Below are 17845 nucleotides of genomic sequence, written 5' to 3' on the forward strand. Positions count from 1 at the left end.
GCAGGAGGAGGAGGAGGAATATTAGACACAGATTGATGAAGCAGAAATGTCCCCGTTTTGGATGGTGAGAGAGAACTATGCTTCCATCCGCGGGTGCAGCCTACGTATTGCTTAGGTATCGCTGCTGTCGGCTGGTGGAGAAGAGAAGTCTGGGGAAATCCGGGCTTTGTTCATCTTGATGAGTGTTAGTCTGTCGGCACTGTCGGTTGACAGGCGGGTACGCTTATCTGTGATGATTCCCCCAGCCGCACTAAACACCCTCTCCGACAAGACGCTAGCCGCAGGACAAGCAAGCACCTCCAGGGCATACAGCGCTAGTACAGGCCACATGTCCAGCTTCGACACCCAGTAGTTGTAGGTGGCAGAGGCGTCACGGAGGACGGTCGTGCGATCGGCTACGTACTCCCTCACCATCCTTTTACAGTGCTCCCGCCGACTCAGCCTTGACTGGGGAGCGGTGACACAGTCTTGCTGGGGAGCCATAAAGCTGTCCAGGCCCTTAAAGACTGTTGCACTGCCTGGGCTGTACATGCTGCTCGATCTCCGCACCTCCCCTGCTACCTGGCCCTCGGAACTGCGCCTTCTGCCACTAGCGCTGTCGGATGGGAATTTTACCATCAGCTTGTCCGCCAGGGTCCTGTGATATAGCAACACTCTCAAACCCCTTTCCTCTTCGGGAATGAGAGTGGGAAGGTTCTCCTTATAGCGTGGGTCGAGCAGTGTGTACACCCAGTAATCCGTAGTGGCCAGAATGCGTGTAACGCGAGGGTCACGAGAAAGGCATCCTAACATGAAGTCAGCCATGTGTGCCAGGGTACCTGTACGCAACACATGGCTGTCCGCACTAGGAAGATCACTTTCAGGATCCTCCTCCTCAGGCCATACACGCTGAAATGATGACAGGCAAGCAGCATGGGTACCGTCAGCAGTGGGCCAAGCTGTCTCTTCCCCCTCCTCCTCATCCTCCTCATGCTCCTCCTCCTCCTGAACGCGCTGAGATATAGACAGGAGGGTGCTCTGACTATCCAGCGACATACTGTCTTCCCCCGGCTCTGTTTCCGAGCGCAAAGCGGCTGCCTTTATGGTTTGCAGGGAACTTCTCAAGATGCATAGCAGAGGAATGGTGACGCTAATGATTGCAGCATCGCCGCTCACCACCTGGGTAGACTGCTCAAAGTTTCGAAGGACCTGGCAGATGTCTGCCAACCAGGCCCACTCTTCTGAAAAGAATTGAGGAGGCTGACTCCCACTGCGCCGCCCATGTTGGAGTTGGTATTCCACTATAGCTCTACGCTGCTCATAGAGCCTAGCCAACATGTGGAGCGTAGAGTTCCACCGTGTGGGCACGTCGCACAGCAGTCGGTGCACTGGCAGATTAAACCGATGTTGCAAGGTGCGCAGGGTGGCAGCGTCCGTGTGGGACTTGCGGAAATGTGCGCAGAGCCGGCGCACCTTTACGAGCAGGTCTGACAAGCGTGGGTAGCTTTTCAGAAAGCGCTGAACCACCAAATTAAAGACGTGGGCCAGGCATGGCACGTGCGTGAGGCTGCCGAGCCGCCACCAGGTTAAGGCCGTTGTCACACACGACCATGCCCGGTTGGAGGCTCAGCGGCGCAAGCCAACGGTCGGTCTGCTCTGTCAGACCCTGCAGCAGTTCGTGGGCCGTGTGCCTCCTATCTCCTAAGCTGAGTAGTTTCAGCACGGCCTGCTGACGCTTGCCCACCGCTGTGCTGCCACGCCGCGCGACACCGACTGCTGGCGACGTCCTGCTGCTGCTGACACATCTAGATTGCGAGACAGAGGTTGAGGAGGAGGAGGAGGGTGCTTTAGTGGAGGAAGCATACACCGCCGAACATACCACCACCGAGCTGGGGCCCGCAATTCTGGGGGTGGGTAGGACGTGAGCTGTCCCAGGCTCTGACTCTGTCCCAGCCTCCACTAAATTCACCCAATGTGCCGTCAGGGAGATGTAGTGGCCCTGCCCGCCTGTGCTTGTCCACGTGTCCGTAGTTAAGTGGACCTTGGCAGTAACCGCATTGGTGAGGGCACGTACAATGTTGCGGGAGACGTGGTCGTGCAGGGCTGGGACGGCACATCGGGAAAAGCAGTGGCGACTGGGAACTGAGTAGCGCGGGGCCGCCGCCGCCATCATAGCTTTGAAAGCCTCTGTTTCCACAACCCTATACGGCAGCATCTCAAGGCTGATAAATTTGGCTATGTGGACGGTTAACGATTGAGCGTGCGGGTGCGTGGCGGCGTACTTGCGCTTGCGCTCCAACACTTGCGCTAGCGACGGCTGGACTGTGCGGTGCGAGACATTGGTGGATGGGGCCGAGGACAGCGGAGGTGAGGGTGTGAGTGCAGGCCAGGAGACGGTAGTGCCTGTGTCCTGAGAGGGGGGTTGGATCTCAGTGGCAGGTTGGGGCACAGGGGGAGAGGCAGCGGTGCAAACCGGAGGCGGTGAACGGCCTTCGTCCCACCTTGTGGGGTGCTTGGCCATCATATGTCTGCGCATGCTGGTGGTGGTGGCTCCCCGGCTGATCTTGGCGCGACAAAGGTTGCACACCACTGTTCGTCGGTCGTCAGGCGTCTGTGAAAAACTGCCAGACCTTAGAGCACCTCGGCCTCTGCAGGGTGGCATGGCGCGAGGGTGCGCTTTGGGAAACAGTTGGTGGATTATTCGGTCTGGCCCTGCCTCCACCCCTGGCCACCGCACTGCCTCTTGCAACCTGTCCTGCTGCTACCCTTGCCTGCCCCTCTGAAGACCTGTCCTGAGTAGGCGTTGCACACCAGGTGGGGTCAGTCACCTCATCGTCCTGCTGCTCTTCCTCCGAATCCTCTGTGCGCTCCTCCCTCGGACTTACTGCCCTTACTACTACCTCACTGCAAGACAACTGTGTCTCATCGTCATCGTCCTCCTCACCCACTGAAAGGTCTTGAGACAGTTGCCGGAAGTCCCCAGCCTCATCCCCCGGACCCCGGGAACTTTTCAATGGTTGTGCATCAGTGACGATAAACTCCTCTGGTGGGAGAGGAACCACTGCTGCCCAATCTGAGCAGGGGCCCGAGAACAGTTCCTGGGAGTCTTCCCGCTCCTGAGCAGGTGTCATTGTAGTGGAGTGAGGAGGCTGGGAGGAAGGAGGAGCAGCAGACAGAGGATTCGGATTTGCAGCAATGGACGGCGCAGAACTGTGGGTGGATGATAGCTTGCTCAAAGCACTTTCTGCCATCCACGACCGGACCTGCTCACACTGCTCATTTTCTAATAAAGGTCTCCCGCGTGGACCCATTAATTGGGCGATGAATGTGGGGACGCCAGAAACGTGCCTCTCTCCTAATCGCGCAGCAGTCGGCTGCGACACACCTGGATCAGGAGCTCGGCCTGTGCCCACACCCTCACTTGGGCCTACGCGTCCTCGGCCGCGTCCACGTCCTCTAGGCCTACCCCTACCCCTCAGCATGCTGTATTACCAGTGATTTCCAAGCCAGGAAAGAAATTGGCGCAAGCCTGCAGCCAAAATAGAATTTTTTCCCTTGTTTTTCAAAGGACAAGCCACACTGCGTGTATTCAATGAATACTACTAAGTTTAATAACTGTGTTGTGGCCCTGCAAATGTGTCAGAGAACTGCAGTGATGCAAAGTTATTCGCTACAGCAGATCAGGGATTTCCCATGCAGGAAAAAAATTGGCGCAAGCCTGCAGTAAAACGTAGCTGGCTGCGTCTGATTTTTTTTAACGTTCTGCACGCAGCACACACGTACCCAGAGCCCTGAGGACTGTCAGAGGCAGGCGAAATAGAATTTTTTCCCTTGTTTTTCAAAGGAAAAGCCACACTGCGTCTATTCAATGAATAATGTATGTCTTCTGGCCCTGCCTACACAATTCTATCCCTATAGTATTAATGCCGGGTGCAATGGTCTGCACAGCCGGTTTTGAGAAAGAAAAAAAAATATGCAACACTGCTAACAGCAGCCTGGACAGTACTGCACACGGATAGATGTGGCCCTAGAAAGGACCGTTGGGGTTCTTGAAGCCTACACTCACTGCTAACACTCTCCCTGCCTAACCACCACTTCTGTCCCTATTGCAGGGCGCAATGCTCTGCAGATCCAATTTTGAAAAAAAAAAATAAAAATACAGTGCTAACACAGTACTGCACACTGTTAGATGTGGCCCTGAGAAGGACCGTTGGGGTTCTTGAAGCCTACACTAACTCCTAACGCTCTCCCTACAGCAGCTCCAGCACGATACCACTTTCCCTCAGCTAACTCACAAGGCATCTGAGCCGAGCCGCGGGAGGGGCCGATTTTTATACTCGGGTGACATCTGATCGCCCCAGCCACTCTCAGCAGTCTTTCAATTGGCCAGAAAAGCGCGCTAACGTCTCAGAGAGGAAACTGAAAGTAACCGGAACATCGCGTGGTACTCGTTACGAGTAACGAGCATCCCGAACACCCTAATATTCGCACGAATATCAAGCTCGGATGAGTATGTTCGCTCATCTCTACTTTTAATGGCAAACAAAAATACATGATGTTACAGCGAGCTTTCGGGTTCTTCTTATCGATCCTTCATCAGGCATGTTCTGTCTGTGAACATTTATTTAAATCAGGAGGGGTGTCCCCACTCCCCTCTGCATTTTTATGTTCTAATTGTGTCCTATCCCAACCAGTTTAATTTTTTTTTAGCCTGATGAAGGGTTGATAAGAAGAACCCAAAAGCTCACTATAACATCATGTATTTTTGTTAGGCATTTAAAGGCATCATATCTACAAGGTTACCTGGTTTCTCTTACTGAGAACAATCACACTTTGAGTACATCTGTTTAGATATTTTAGCCAACTCCTCATCTGCATGTACCAACAGGTTTGCAATACATCTACCCTTTTTATATACAAATTTTGTAACTTCTTTAAACACACAACCATATTTTGTATCACTTTAAAGGGGTTGTCCCGCGAAAGCAAGTGGGGTTATACACTTCTGTATGGCCATATTAATGCACTTTGTAATGTACATCGTGCATTAATTATGAGCCATACAGAAGTTATTCACTTACCTGTTCCGTTGCTAGCATCCCCGTTTCCATGGTGCCGTCTAATTTCAGCGTCTAATCGCCCGATTAGACGCGCTTGCGCAGTCCGGTCTTCTCCCTGGTGAATGGGGCCGCTCGTGCCGGAGAGCTGGTCCTCGTAGCTCCGCCCCGTCACGTGTGCCGATTCCAGCCAATCAGGAGGCTGGAATCGGCAATGGACCGCACAAAGCCCACGGTGCACCATGGGAGAAGACCCGCGGTGCATCGTGGGTGAAGATCCCGGCGGCCATCTTGCTAAGGTAAGGAAGAAGTCGCTGCAGCGCGGGGATTCGGGTAAGTGCTAAACGTTTTTTTTTTTTAACACATGCATTGGGTTTGTCTCCCGCCGAACGGGGGGCCTATTGAATAAAAAAAAAAAACGTTTCGGCGCGGGACAACCCCTTTAAGTAAGCCCCCCAAATTTCTCAATAGTTCTCCTAACAAATTCTGCATGATGATCATACCTAGAAATAAATACTGATCTTGTGTCACTCCTATTCTTCTGTTCTTTTACTTCTGAACTTGATACAACCCCATCTTCTGGATATCCTTTCTACTGTATCAAACAATAGTTTGCACTTTATTACATGGTTGTGCTAGTGGACTTCGGGATCCAAGTGTGCAGCAGCGTCTGAGGAATTCTTTGGTGGCAAGTTTATTGCTATTTTATTTCAACAATTGAATTGATTCCCATGAATCAAAGGCAATTGTTCGATACATTATGTCGTTTGCAGAAATGTCTAAACTTACTGAGAACAAAGCTGATACTTTTGCATTTTCAGAAGCAGAGAGGAACTTAATCTGCAGCAAGCTGAAATAGCAGGATTAGCATTCCAAAAGGTTGAAGAGAGCACAGCTGTGGAGTATACAAGGGAACCTCTACAGCTGGAAAAGAAAGAAACCAGCCTGCTATTGCGTCCATTAATTTTGCAGAGCTTGCACAAAAATGCGCGACTTTGCTACAACAGTATTCTGGTATAGATTAGTCAGTAAATGTCCCCCTAAGATACAGTTCCACAGAAAGTGATATTTTATGAATTTATATTGGATAGTGTATCTATTAAAACAGCATAAGATACAGTTCTCTTGTTATCCAAGTTGTTGATCTTATCTCACAAGGTGAAACATTTTTAAAGCCCTTGAGCAACAAGAGGAGAGTTTTTGTTGCCTCTAGAAACAAACTAACATGTTAATGTGGCTATTGACAAGCTATATAATTAAAATGATTGATTACCATAAATATTGTAAAGTACTATGAAACCATTATTATTAGAGATGAGCGAACGTACTCGTTATGAGTACTTACGCACCCGAGTACCGCCATTTTCGAGTACTTCAGTACTCGCGCGCAAAGATTCGGGGGGCGCCGGGGGGCAGGGAGAGGCGTGGCGGTGCGGGGGGTAGCAGCGGGGAACAGGGGGGAGCCCTCTCTCTCTCTCTCTCCCCCCCACTCCCCGCTGCAACCCCCCGTGCTGCCACGGCGCCCCCCGAATCTTTGCGCGCGAGTACTGATGTACTCGAAAATGGCGGTACTCGGGTGCGTAAGTACTCGTAACGAGTACGTTCGCTCATCTCTAATTATTATGCTTTTAATACATATTGATAAACCATTGTATTGATAATTATTTTGCAAATATTTTAAGGGAGATTTAAAGAGAAGGCTTCAATTCTGCACAAAATGGCCAAAATGAAATGTCAGGTGGAAGACAGCGAGAGACTAAATGGAGCAGCCAACTATGTGGGTAAGTGTTACTTACTGGAATAACCAATGCCCATCTGCATGTGTGCATGTATGCCCAGTTGTTGAAATGAACTAAAAGGATACATTAGATGATCAAAACATGCCAGTTCGGATTTGGAGGAGGCAAATGCATTGAGAATTCTGAGACCCTACATATCATCAGTTGTGTCACTCCGCCTGGGTGGGACTACATCATCTTTCTGTGCTAGCATGCATTCAGCTGCACACATGTGCTTTCGAGTCAAGCGCCATAACTGACAGCAGTCTGGACTCCCGTTTGGAATTCCCATTTCTAATCAGATATGTGCAATTGTAATTTGTATTATTCATATGAGAACAACTATGTGACTGATAAGGGGCTCTTATTTCTCATTTGGTGCTTTTTCTGAAATTGATATGATGGACTTTTTGTGATATGTCATTATATTGCTACGGAAAGGGGACTTCCGTCCTCAAAATGTGTTTACTTTGCTGTACTATTTGCTGGTCTATGTTATGGATATCTAAGAAGAGATCCTTCTAAGAGGTGGACTCTCTTCCCAATTGAATTTCGCATTGATTTGGTTCTGGCTTACATAGTGGAAGTCTGATTCTATTGTGGCAGCGTTGTTCACCTATCGTATCATGTCTAATATCACATATTGGCAGGTGAGCCTACATGATAGTTGTGTTCCAGTCATTCTAATGCACCCTTTTTTGTCTCTTATGTTTATTTGGGCCTTAGTTAGACACATGTAAGGCATTTGACTCTGTTGAGTTGGCTTACCTTTGAGAGGTACTACAAATCTAATATGGTCTTCAAATTCTAATCTTGGATGAAAATCCTACATGATGTACCCATGCTTAGGATGAGCACTTAGTCTCATTGGAGTACAAGACAGGGCTCTCTTTTTTATTCCCCTGCTCTTCACCCTCACAACAGAGTTGCTAGCTGTAGCCATTAGCCAGTCCTTGCTTATCCAACTTATCTCTAGAGAGTCCATTATGGAAAAAGTTTCCCTGTATGCGGATGACAGCCTAGTTTATTTGGCAGACCTCTGCTTTTCCCTGGCTTCTTTACTGATATATCCAAACGTGGCAGCATAAAATGGTGCAGAGTAGCTTTTGTTCTAAACACAGCTTTTATCGTTCCATGGTCAGAAAAATAGGCAAGGTTTCGACCAGTAAATGGTCTTTCTCAAGCCGCTATCCGGTAGAACAGTGCAAAAAGTCCCCTGCTGGGAAGAATCAATATATTTAGAGTGCAGGTTTTGGTGCGAATGTACACCAAAAAAAGTGTAAAAATCCACACTATTTTATACTTATTTTGCCGTGGATCCGCAGAGGAATTCACCCTTTCATTTAAAGGGGTGAAGAGTGCTGTGGATCTGCAGAAAATTCTGCATCAATGGTTTGAATTTTTGCAGCGGAATTTAGTGCAGAATCTTCACTTGGAAATTCTGCACCATTTCTGCAATGTGTGAATGTACTCTTTAGGCTGGGTTCTCAGGGGACGGATTTCCAGCGGAATTCTCGCGGATTGGCCACACTGAAAATCCGCGAGAATTCCGCAGCATGTGGATGAGACTCTTGCAAAATCTCGTCCACTTTCCTGGCTAATTCCGCAGCAGATCCGTCCCGTGTGAACCCAGCCTAAGGCCCCCCAGAGACCCCATACTTACCAGCGGAAGATAGCGTGAAGACGCTTCCCCGCCCACCGCCGTCGCGTCATGTGACACGCCCACCGCGTCACATGATGCGGCCGGCAGTGTCACGTGACGCGGCGGCCGCGTCATATGACGCGGCGGTGGTAGGCGGGGAAGCGTTTTCACGCTATCTTCCGCTGTGTTACAGCCGGAGATAGCGTGAACGGACGGCTTCCATTGAAGCCGTCAGCGCGTACACCCGCGGCAAATAGAGCATGCTGCGGGTGAGGACAGGAGATTTCACGGTGCGAAATTCCGCGGTGGAATTCCGCATCGTGAGCACTGAGCTATTAGGTTCAATAGAACCTAATAGCAGGGGGCAACGCAGCGGATTTTTGCCGCGAATTTACGCGGCGTAAATCCGTTCGTGGGAAGGAGGCCTTAGATTTACTCCACTCCATTAACCACAATGCGGGTAAGGTTTTGTCCCAGCGGCTATGTCTAGTCAATAAATATATACTCCTCCTTTTTTTTTCCCTCTCATTTTTCTTCTTCACTTTTTAGTTTTGATGTCTCTCTTGTTTTTGTACTTTGAGACTGTTTCAATAACCGTGGTTTAGTCCAATCACATGCTGTATAAATGCCACCCTGAACTAACTACTTTATTGGAACTCCTGAAATATGACCTTTCTTTGGCTCATTTATGTTATGGTGTTCTCAGTAGTTCCATGTTGGTATGATTGCTTGTTTTCTTAGAACAGTAAATAAAACCTTTAAAAATGCACCATGTGCTGTAAGAACTTAGGGCCCTTTAACACAGGCTGATAAATCATCCAGATTTCCGCATCTAGCAGGAATCTGGACGATTATTGTTCAGTGTAAGAACAAAGACCCGACTGAATGACGAACGAGAATTTGTTTGCTTCAGCTTCTGCATACAGTAAACTGAATGAGGGATCTGCCCGTCTAAACAGGACGACGTTCACTTATGAGCGACTGCGTGTTTACTGTGAATGGAGGCGGGCCGGAACGATCTCTGAACCCAATGTGCCTCCATTCACTAGCAATGTTCATTCCTGTGTAAAAGCACAGGAATAATTCTCACTGGGACGACCTGTTGGGCTTCTGCGCCCAACAAGTCTTCCAGGGTAAAAGGGCCCTTAGTATGAGGCTTACATGATTACGTCCATCACATCTGGCAGCTGTCTTATGTGTATGACCTCCTACTATTAGTATGTGTACTTCAAGGATTTGTTATATGATATTTACTTTCAAATACTTTTTATTTCAGAAAATATTGATCTTCCAAACACTGCTAATGTTGAGGTTGAAGTGACACCGCCTAAGGAATCTGATGATCCAGTTCAAAATGGAAATGTCACTCACAATATTGAGGTTCCAGAAACGCAGGTGACACATCTTCCTATGTCTCATTTTGCATTGCTGATCAGATGGTGTTTTTTTGGTCCTCAGAATTGCATTCAGTACTACATTCTGGATAAATCAATTTGCCCATACATAATTCATGTTCACTACACTTTGCATGTGTCTGAGACCGTCACATGACAGGTATATATTGTATTAAGCCACACAACTTATAAATAGGATATGTGGGAGAACATTCCTCTAGGGATGACCACTTGCAATACAATGCAATCCAAAGCAAAAAGAGAATTGGAACAGCACAGCAGCAGGAAGATGCTTGAATAATTTTATTAAATTCACAAATCCGTTAATATTGCTGTTGTACAGAAACTTATAAGGGTGCAACATTTTGGCTAAGGTTATCCTCCATCAGCCTGAAAAAGAGAAAATAAAGCTATACATAAAAACAGAGAACAGAAACCAGGATCATGAAACAAGAAAAATTGTTTTTACATACAGATATCATGGAACAGATATGCTGGGATTTGTTAGTGGTTCACGAAGAAGAGGTCGGTATTAGTGTATCTTGACTCCACCGGAAGCTAGGGGTTTGAAATGAGGGAATGCCCCTCTCACACACCTAGTTCCCGATAGGGTTAAGAGACGAAGGTCCTAGCGGCACAGTGTGCATTGCTTATTGCCGGCTGTGTTGGCTTAGGGTGAGGGTTACTTTTCCATTTAGGCTTACATTCTCAGCTGAAACAACAAAAGTAACCCTCACCGTAATCTACCAGGGCCGCCAAGAAAGTAAAGTACAAGGCGCACCTGTGACTGTCACCGCTGCTTCCGTGTGATGCCTCACGGCCACAGGGAGGGTGCAGGCTGATTGACGCATGCCAGCTGTCTCTTCTGTTCCGCAGGCCGGCTACCTGCTGCGAGCATCCCGGCGCCTTTGTCTGCTCCCTTAAGGCGGTTCCCCCGCGCACACCTAGTGGGCATGTGTCAGCCCCGGCGCAGACTATGCAGATGCAGTCCCGCGGCGCACTCTGATCACAGCTCTGCTGCCTGCAGGAGAAGCCGACTCCTGGGAGAATGTGCCCGCACTGCCGCTCACGATGCTGCTTCCATCCCGCAGCACACTGTGATTTGTGGTCTGCTGCTGCACTGTGCGTCCGCCCGGGTCTGACAGTGCCTCCCCCCACCGTGGTGCCATCACTGCTGCTGCCGACATCAGTAAGTTAAATGGGGGTCGCGCTAGTGGGCTGCAGGAGAAGCCGCTTCACGGCTCTTTCGCCTCACTGCTTACCAGGCTCTATGCCTTTTTAAAACACATTTCATCGGCTTCCAGGACCTACTGCATTGACAGCTGTCCAGCCAATCAGGTTCTGGGGGTGTCACCCCCCTGTCAGTCTTGACTCCACCAGGACTTCCTGGTGGCGTCAAGATACACTAATACCGAAGAGGTCACCATAGAACTCGTTGGTTAGACACAATCATGGCAGACATTGGTATGACTACCGTGTTTCCCCAAAGATAAGACCCTGTCTTATATTAATTTTTGCTCCAAAAGAGGCACTAGGTCTTATTTTCAGGAAGGTCTTATTATACTTACCTAGCAGGCTCGGTCCAGGTCCCTTTCACTGCTTTCCAGAGCTCCGTCATGGTTCCTGCAGGCCTTGGCCGCCCACAGATCACTTCCTGATTGCAGGATTCATAAATCCTGCCTCCACGAAGCGATGGCTCTGATTGGCTGAGCAGCGCTTCAAGAACCGATTAATGCAGCACTCGATGAACCAGTGCGATGGCCGTGATTTGGTTCTTTGAGCACTGCTCAACTAGTCAATACAGTGCTTGATGAAGCAATGCAATGGCTGTGATTGGTTGTTTGAGCGCTGCTCAGCCAATCAATGCAGCGCTCAATGAACCAATCAGAACTATCGCGATCGAGCGCCGGCATCATTCACAGCCCGCGCCCGATGAGCCAATCACAGCCATTCAGTGAATGACATCACTGAATGGCTGTGATTGGCTCATCGGGCGCCGGCTGTGATTGGCTGCCAGCGCTCGATCAGCCAATCACAGCGCTCACTTTGCTGGAGGTGGGGTATTCAAAGCCCCGTCACCAGCAGAAGGCATCTGTGAGTACGCCGCGCCGCCGCCGGATACTATTGGGAGGCATCGGGACGCCGCGGACCAGGTAAGTAAAAGCCACCACCATCACCCCCGAAAATAAGACACTGTGCCCTTTTTGGGGCAAAAAAAATTATAAGACAGTGTCTTATTTTCGGGGAAACACAGCAGAACAAGGATGATGGGATAAGGAGAATTAATAAAAAAGGGAGGGGAACGAGGATGCAAATTGCTGAGACATAATTCTTTCTTGAAAGTCTAAAAGATCAGAATCTTCCCTCACTACCGGATGGTAGACCTCACCGTTAGGTGTTGTGAAGACATTCACAGATCCAAAGCATTAGTAGGCTGATAATATAAGCATATAATCAATGTAAACCATGCAGCAATTAGCAACAATAGGCTAATATCGGCCATACAAGACAGGAAATGGAACAATACTTGCATAAAAGAGGTCCTCGTATGCGCCCAACGGTGTCATAGAGGGATGACCGCCAGGGACACCTTCATAATACCTGGTGCCAACACACTGACATCAGACACTGGGGACTTGCTAGCATCAAATACACGTCACCAGCGGGATGACACATGATACTGCTAGAACTCCTTAGCAATGGGAAGGTCGGGCATGATGACGCAGAAGGATGGCCACTGGATGGAAGTACAGCTGCCCATCCAGCCCTATACCCGGCGGAGAGCTGTCAAACTAGACAAGCAGATCGGTGTAAGCGCAGTAGGGATGATGGCTCATAATTTCTCCATCTGGGTTCTTTGCGATGTGTGCGAGACCACATATCTGCATGTTGTATTCTGGTACGAGACTCACACAAAAATACAACATGCTGTGCATTTTCAATCTCGCAGCATCGCTGTGAGAAGAATGTCGCCCATATAAATACACCCATTATAAATAATGGCAACAAAACTGCGACTTTTTGGGCATTTATGCCATGCCCGATACTTTTTTTAAAAAGTGGGTTGAGCATGGCTTTGTAGGGCAGGGCCGATCGCAACCTGTCAGGTTTACTATAACTATGACAGAAAAAAACGAGCTGGTGTACACTTTCATTTGGTACACTGAGGTGCCGCCAGATGAAAAAAATCTACTGAGCCTTGCACTATTTAATAGGTGTGACACTGGTAGTCAGCTGCAGGGCTTACTTACACTGGCGTGTGAAATGCTGCTCTAAGTAAATAAGCCCCAGTATTTCTTTGAAAATTAGTCCTCCCAAAAACTTTGTATGTTTTTTTCTATCTAAATATCCCATTTTATTCACTTTCTCAGGTGCCAAGTGCAGAACCTGATGATGACGGTGACCAACCTCTAAGCCTAGCATGGCCTGCTAACAAGCGTAAAAGAGCTGTGTACCTTGCAGTGCTACCAATTGTATTCCCTTTGTGGATTACATTACCTGATGTCCGAAATCCAGTGAGTACTATGTTTAATAATGTACAAGTGTTAATGTTACTTCAAGGGTGCGTACACACAGGGTGCTACTGCTGCGCAACATTCTGTGTGGAGATCCACAGCATTCTGGTATAGTTTGCTAGAGGATTTTACACTGCGCATCGGTTTAAAAGAAAGACGTATACTCGCCTTCTCCATCTTGTCCCCACTTTATACATAGGCTTGCCTGGTCCCCAGCCAGTCTCTCTGGCTTCCAGCAACTCATGTGACCACTACAGCCAATGATTGTCTGCAGCAGTCATGTGTCTACACAACACATTATTGGTGGAGGCAGGATGCAGAAGACTGGTGGAGGACCAAGCAAGCCTTCCTACGGTGTGTGGATACCACAGTGTGTGGATGGGATTTCTTTAAACCCCATATACTTTAATTTAATGTACTTTTCTTTACAAGTTTTTTAAAACAGGTGCATTTTCTCAGGTGTTTTTACCTGTAGAGAAGTCTATCGGAAAACACCTGAAAACCCCACCATACTTAGAGCATCCATTAATGGATCCGTTTGGAAGAGAAAAAAATTTGTTCAAGTGAACATTTGAAAAGGATACCCAAACGTGACGTGAACAGACCTATGTAGCACTTTACACAACCTTTCACATAATCAGGGAATTATGAGACCGCGTGCGTAGAAGGATGCCTTCCCTGAGACATAGTTGGTGCGCAGCAATTGTATGAATACAAAATAGTAATAGCACAGAGCGCATGCACTCGGGTCTTTCTTTTGACTATTCAAGCTCCACGCTGTAGTGTGCAAGTGAAAAAAAACAAAAAAACACATGAACATAGGTCCTGCCCTACCTCTTTTACACATAGTATTTACGCATGAGAATCCCCATACTGCAAACAAAACCATTGCAATCAATAGCTTTGTTTCGGCCCGTTTTGTGGCTGTGATTTTCACGAACATAAAACAGAACTGAAACACGCCCCAGTGTTGAAGCCCTAATACCCAGGACCAGTGCACTTCATTTAGACATATAGCTCCAGGTGCTGGCTCACTGAGGCCGCTTGCACACTGCCAAGATTTGTGCCTTGCGAGACCATAAGCCCATACTTTTGGTTCCACATATGTGAGTTGTTTTTACTGCCTTGCAGTGCAGAAATCGTGCCATTTCCTATCTTTGGGTGTTCCTTCGCAACGCATTGTCCTTTGTTTTCAGTGGGGTTTGGAAAACACATCACACGCAAGTGCTAATGCGAGGTTTCCTATTGAAAACAATGGGAAACACTTGCCGATCCTCTGGTACTCCGGAAAGCAACTGTACTGAAGTGATGGGAGGCGTTTTTGACACAAAAACGCCTCCCAACCTCAGGGACATCGAACGAGGGTGATATTGAGCCAAGTATCACTCGGCCGTGTGAAACTAGCTGTCGGCCGGTGTAACACAGGTGCAAGCACGTTTATGTGCATGTTTACTGTACTTTTGCGTGTGCATTAAAATGCGCAAGAAAACATGCACCCATGCTCCCGCTCATTGAAATGGACAATTAGTGTAATTAATTCAATATGTGCGCAGGAAAATAGAGCGCACTGTGTATATTTTTGCAGGCACCACTTGCTCACATGGGCAGGAAAATCACCCTGCCCTGATTTTAATGGCTATTAAGCCAAACGAGATGCCGCTGTTTGCGGCTATGCACAGCGTTTTGCCCGTACGCGCGCAATTGCGCACCTCCCATAGACCCCTCTGGGGCTCTTTGGTGTGCAATTGTGTACAGAATAGAGCAGGTCCTATTTTTTGCACCCGCGAGAACCATGCATGCAAGAAAAAGAAATAAGAATGAATCGATTGAAATCAATGGCTTCTATTCTCCCCTTTTTGGCGAACAGGATTTTTCTGTGTGCAAAAATGCTCTAAAATACACTCTTCTGAAGGAGCCAAAGGGTATCCTCTCACTTAGGGCTCCTTCACATGTGCGCAATACGCAGAGAAGAGGGCCAATTGATTTCAGTGGGTTGATTCACATTTCCTTTTTTTGCGCCCACAAAAAAATAGGACCTGCAGTATGTTGTGCGCATTTCGACACAAAAGGTCACCATAGAAGTCTATGGGAGTTGTGCAAATGCGCACGCAGTAGTTACAAAGGGATGAGCAAAATATAGCGCAAAACCGTGGGGAAAAGAACACATCTGTACCTCAAGGCTAAATAGCCTTTTAAATCTGGACGGTGGTGATGGCGCAAATACGTTGCGCTGAAGCGTGCACATTTGCGCATACGCTGGTGTGAAGGAGCACTCATGTAGATACCCAGGCCAGGTAATCACTCACCTGTAAAGACACCGGGCCACATATACAGAAGTTGTAGAAATGGAATTCAACTATATAGTAAAGACCTCACACTACATGTGCGGCTGCAGTGATGGTTGAACGCAGATTACCGCCCCGTGTGTTCATCTCATGAACCATTTGGCCAGATAACTTTCTTATTTTATCAAGTTACTCTCTATTGAGTGCAGGAAGACACAAATACAATGTGCCATAATAGTAACATGAGATGAAAGCCATACACTGCTGGTGTGATTTATTGCCTAAATCCCTCTCCTGTCTGAGTGAGAATAAAAACACAGAGACTGCGGACATGAAAGGGATAGTTGTGCACACGCGGGCCCGGCCACAACAAAGCTGACCATTCTCCACAATAGTCGCTGCATATTGTACATACGGCCTGAAATCACTGCTGCTTCTAGAACATGTGGAGAGCCGCTCATTGTTATGGAGATCACATCATGGCAGGATCAGTGCAGTGAAGATAGAGTTGAGCTAATACCTTTGTTTGCGATGTAACATAAGTTACATGGAGGAAATAGTGCTTTTTTTCATATTGCTTGAGACTTTAAGAACACTAAATGTCATTAAATACCCAGGATGCAATGTTACAGCGCTGTGCTTGGCATTAAACTCATTAAATCATCTAACTTGTTTCTGTTTATACAGTCCTCAAGAAAATTTTTCCCTGTAACATTTTTCGGATCAATCACCTGGATTGCAGTGTTTTCATACCTAATGGTTTGGTGGGCACATCAGGTGAGCATAATCAGCACCTTTATTTCTACAGCACATTCCTATTAGGCAGCATATACATGAAAAATAACCTATAGGGTTTTAGTCGCATAGTATGTTAGGTCATGGACACACGTCCATCCGGTTCAGCCTAGAAGACCCCCCATGTTAATCCAAAGGAAGGCAAAAAAACTCCAATGAGGTAGAAGAAATTTTCCTCATTTAAGGAAAAAAAATCCTTCCTGACTCCAATCTGGTAATCAGAATAATCATCGGATCACCGACCCTCCTGAAGTAATTAATGATAAAACATGTAATATTGTAACGCTCAAGAAAGGCATCCGGCCCCTCTTGTACTCTATTATTGAGTTTGCCAGCACCACAAACTCGGGCAGAGGGTTCCACAGTCTCACTGCTCTTACAGTAAAGAACCCTCTTCTGTGTTGGTGTAGAAACCTTCTTTCCTCTAGACGTAGAGGGCGCCCCGTTGTTAGTCACAGTCCTGGGTATAAATAGATGATGGGAGAGATCTCTGTATTGTCCCCTGATATATCTATACATAGTTATTAGGTCGCCCCTCAGCCATCTCACTAAATAATTCCAATTTTGATAACCTCTCTGGGTATTGTAGTCCACCCATTCCATTTATTACTTTAGTTTCCCGCTTTTGTATCCGCCTAAGCTTTGATATGTCCTTCTTGAGTACCGATGCCCAAAACTGTCACCAGTATTCCATGTGTGGTCTGACCAGTGATTTGTAAAGAGGAAGAACAATGTTCATGTGCCCCTAGACCTCTTTTGATGCACCCCTATTTGCTTTTACAGCAGCTACCTGACACTGGTTGTTCCGGTTAAGTTTACAGTTCACTAAAATCCCCAAGTCCTTTTCCATGTCAGGGTTCCCCAGTGGTTCCCATTTAATGTGTAATGGTGACATGTAATTCCCTACCTATATGCAGAACCTTATAACTATGATTTATACCATATAGAGTTCCTAATCCACTAACATCTGCTGAAACTAAAGGAAATCTGTTTTTCCCTAACATGTTTTGGAGGTTGTGTTATCACCATTAGGCCTCATGTCCACAGTTGGTTTTGATTTGCAGAATCCACGCAGAGCACCCGCATAAAAGATCCGCAGCTCAAGCCACCCATGGGGAAGCATGGGCGTCCGCACTTCGATTTACACATGCGGATTTGTTTTCCGGATTCCACATGCGGAAAACAAATTGCAGCATGCTCCATTTTAGTGCGGTTCCCACACGGATGGCTTCCATTGAAGTCATCCGTCCTTTTACGTCCTGGCCTGCTGGGCTTAATTCCCTGAGGACGTAAAAACATGCTTCCTCTGGGAATGATAGCCCTGCAGGCTCTGGACGTGACAGCTCCATGCTGCTGGTTACCGGAGGTAGCCGACAGCATGGAGCTGTCATCCTGGGCTG

General features: G+C 47.6%; 1 protein-coding gene across 2 annotated transcripts in view; it reads left to right on the plus strand.

Annotated features, from left to right (window-relative positions):
• SLC24A2 (solute carrier family 24 member 2) overlaps window positions 1-17845 on the plus strand; it is a 156452-nt gene that overhangs the window by 134252 nt on the left and 4355 nt on the right. For both annotated transcript variants that reach the window (XM_066604338.1, XM_066604339.1), the window contains exons 6-9: window positions 6719-6817; window positions 9733-9851; window positions 13222-13365; window positions 16338-16427. In XM_066604338.1, the coding sequence (XP_066460435.1) occupies window positions 6719-6817; window positions 9733-9851; window positions 13222-13365; window positions 16338-16427 (452 nt within the window). The remainder of the gene's footprint in view (window positions 1-6718; window positions 6818-9732; window positions 9852-13221; window positions 13366-16337; window positions 16428-17845) is intronic.

This window comes from Eleutherodactylus coqui, chromosome 5 (genome assembly GCF_035609145.1).
Source record: "Eleutherodactylus coqui strain aEleCoq1 chromosome 5, aEleCoq1.hap1, whole genome shotgun sequence".
NCBI classification, from domain to species: Eukaryota; Metazoa; Chordata; class Amphibia; order Anura; family Eleutherodactylidae; genus Eleutherodactylus; species Eleutherodactylus coqui.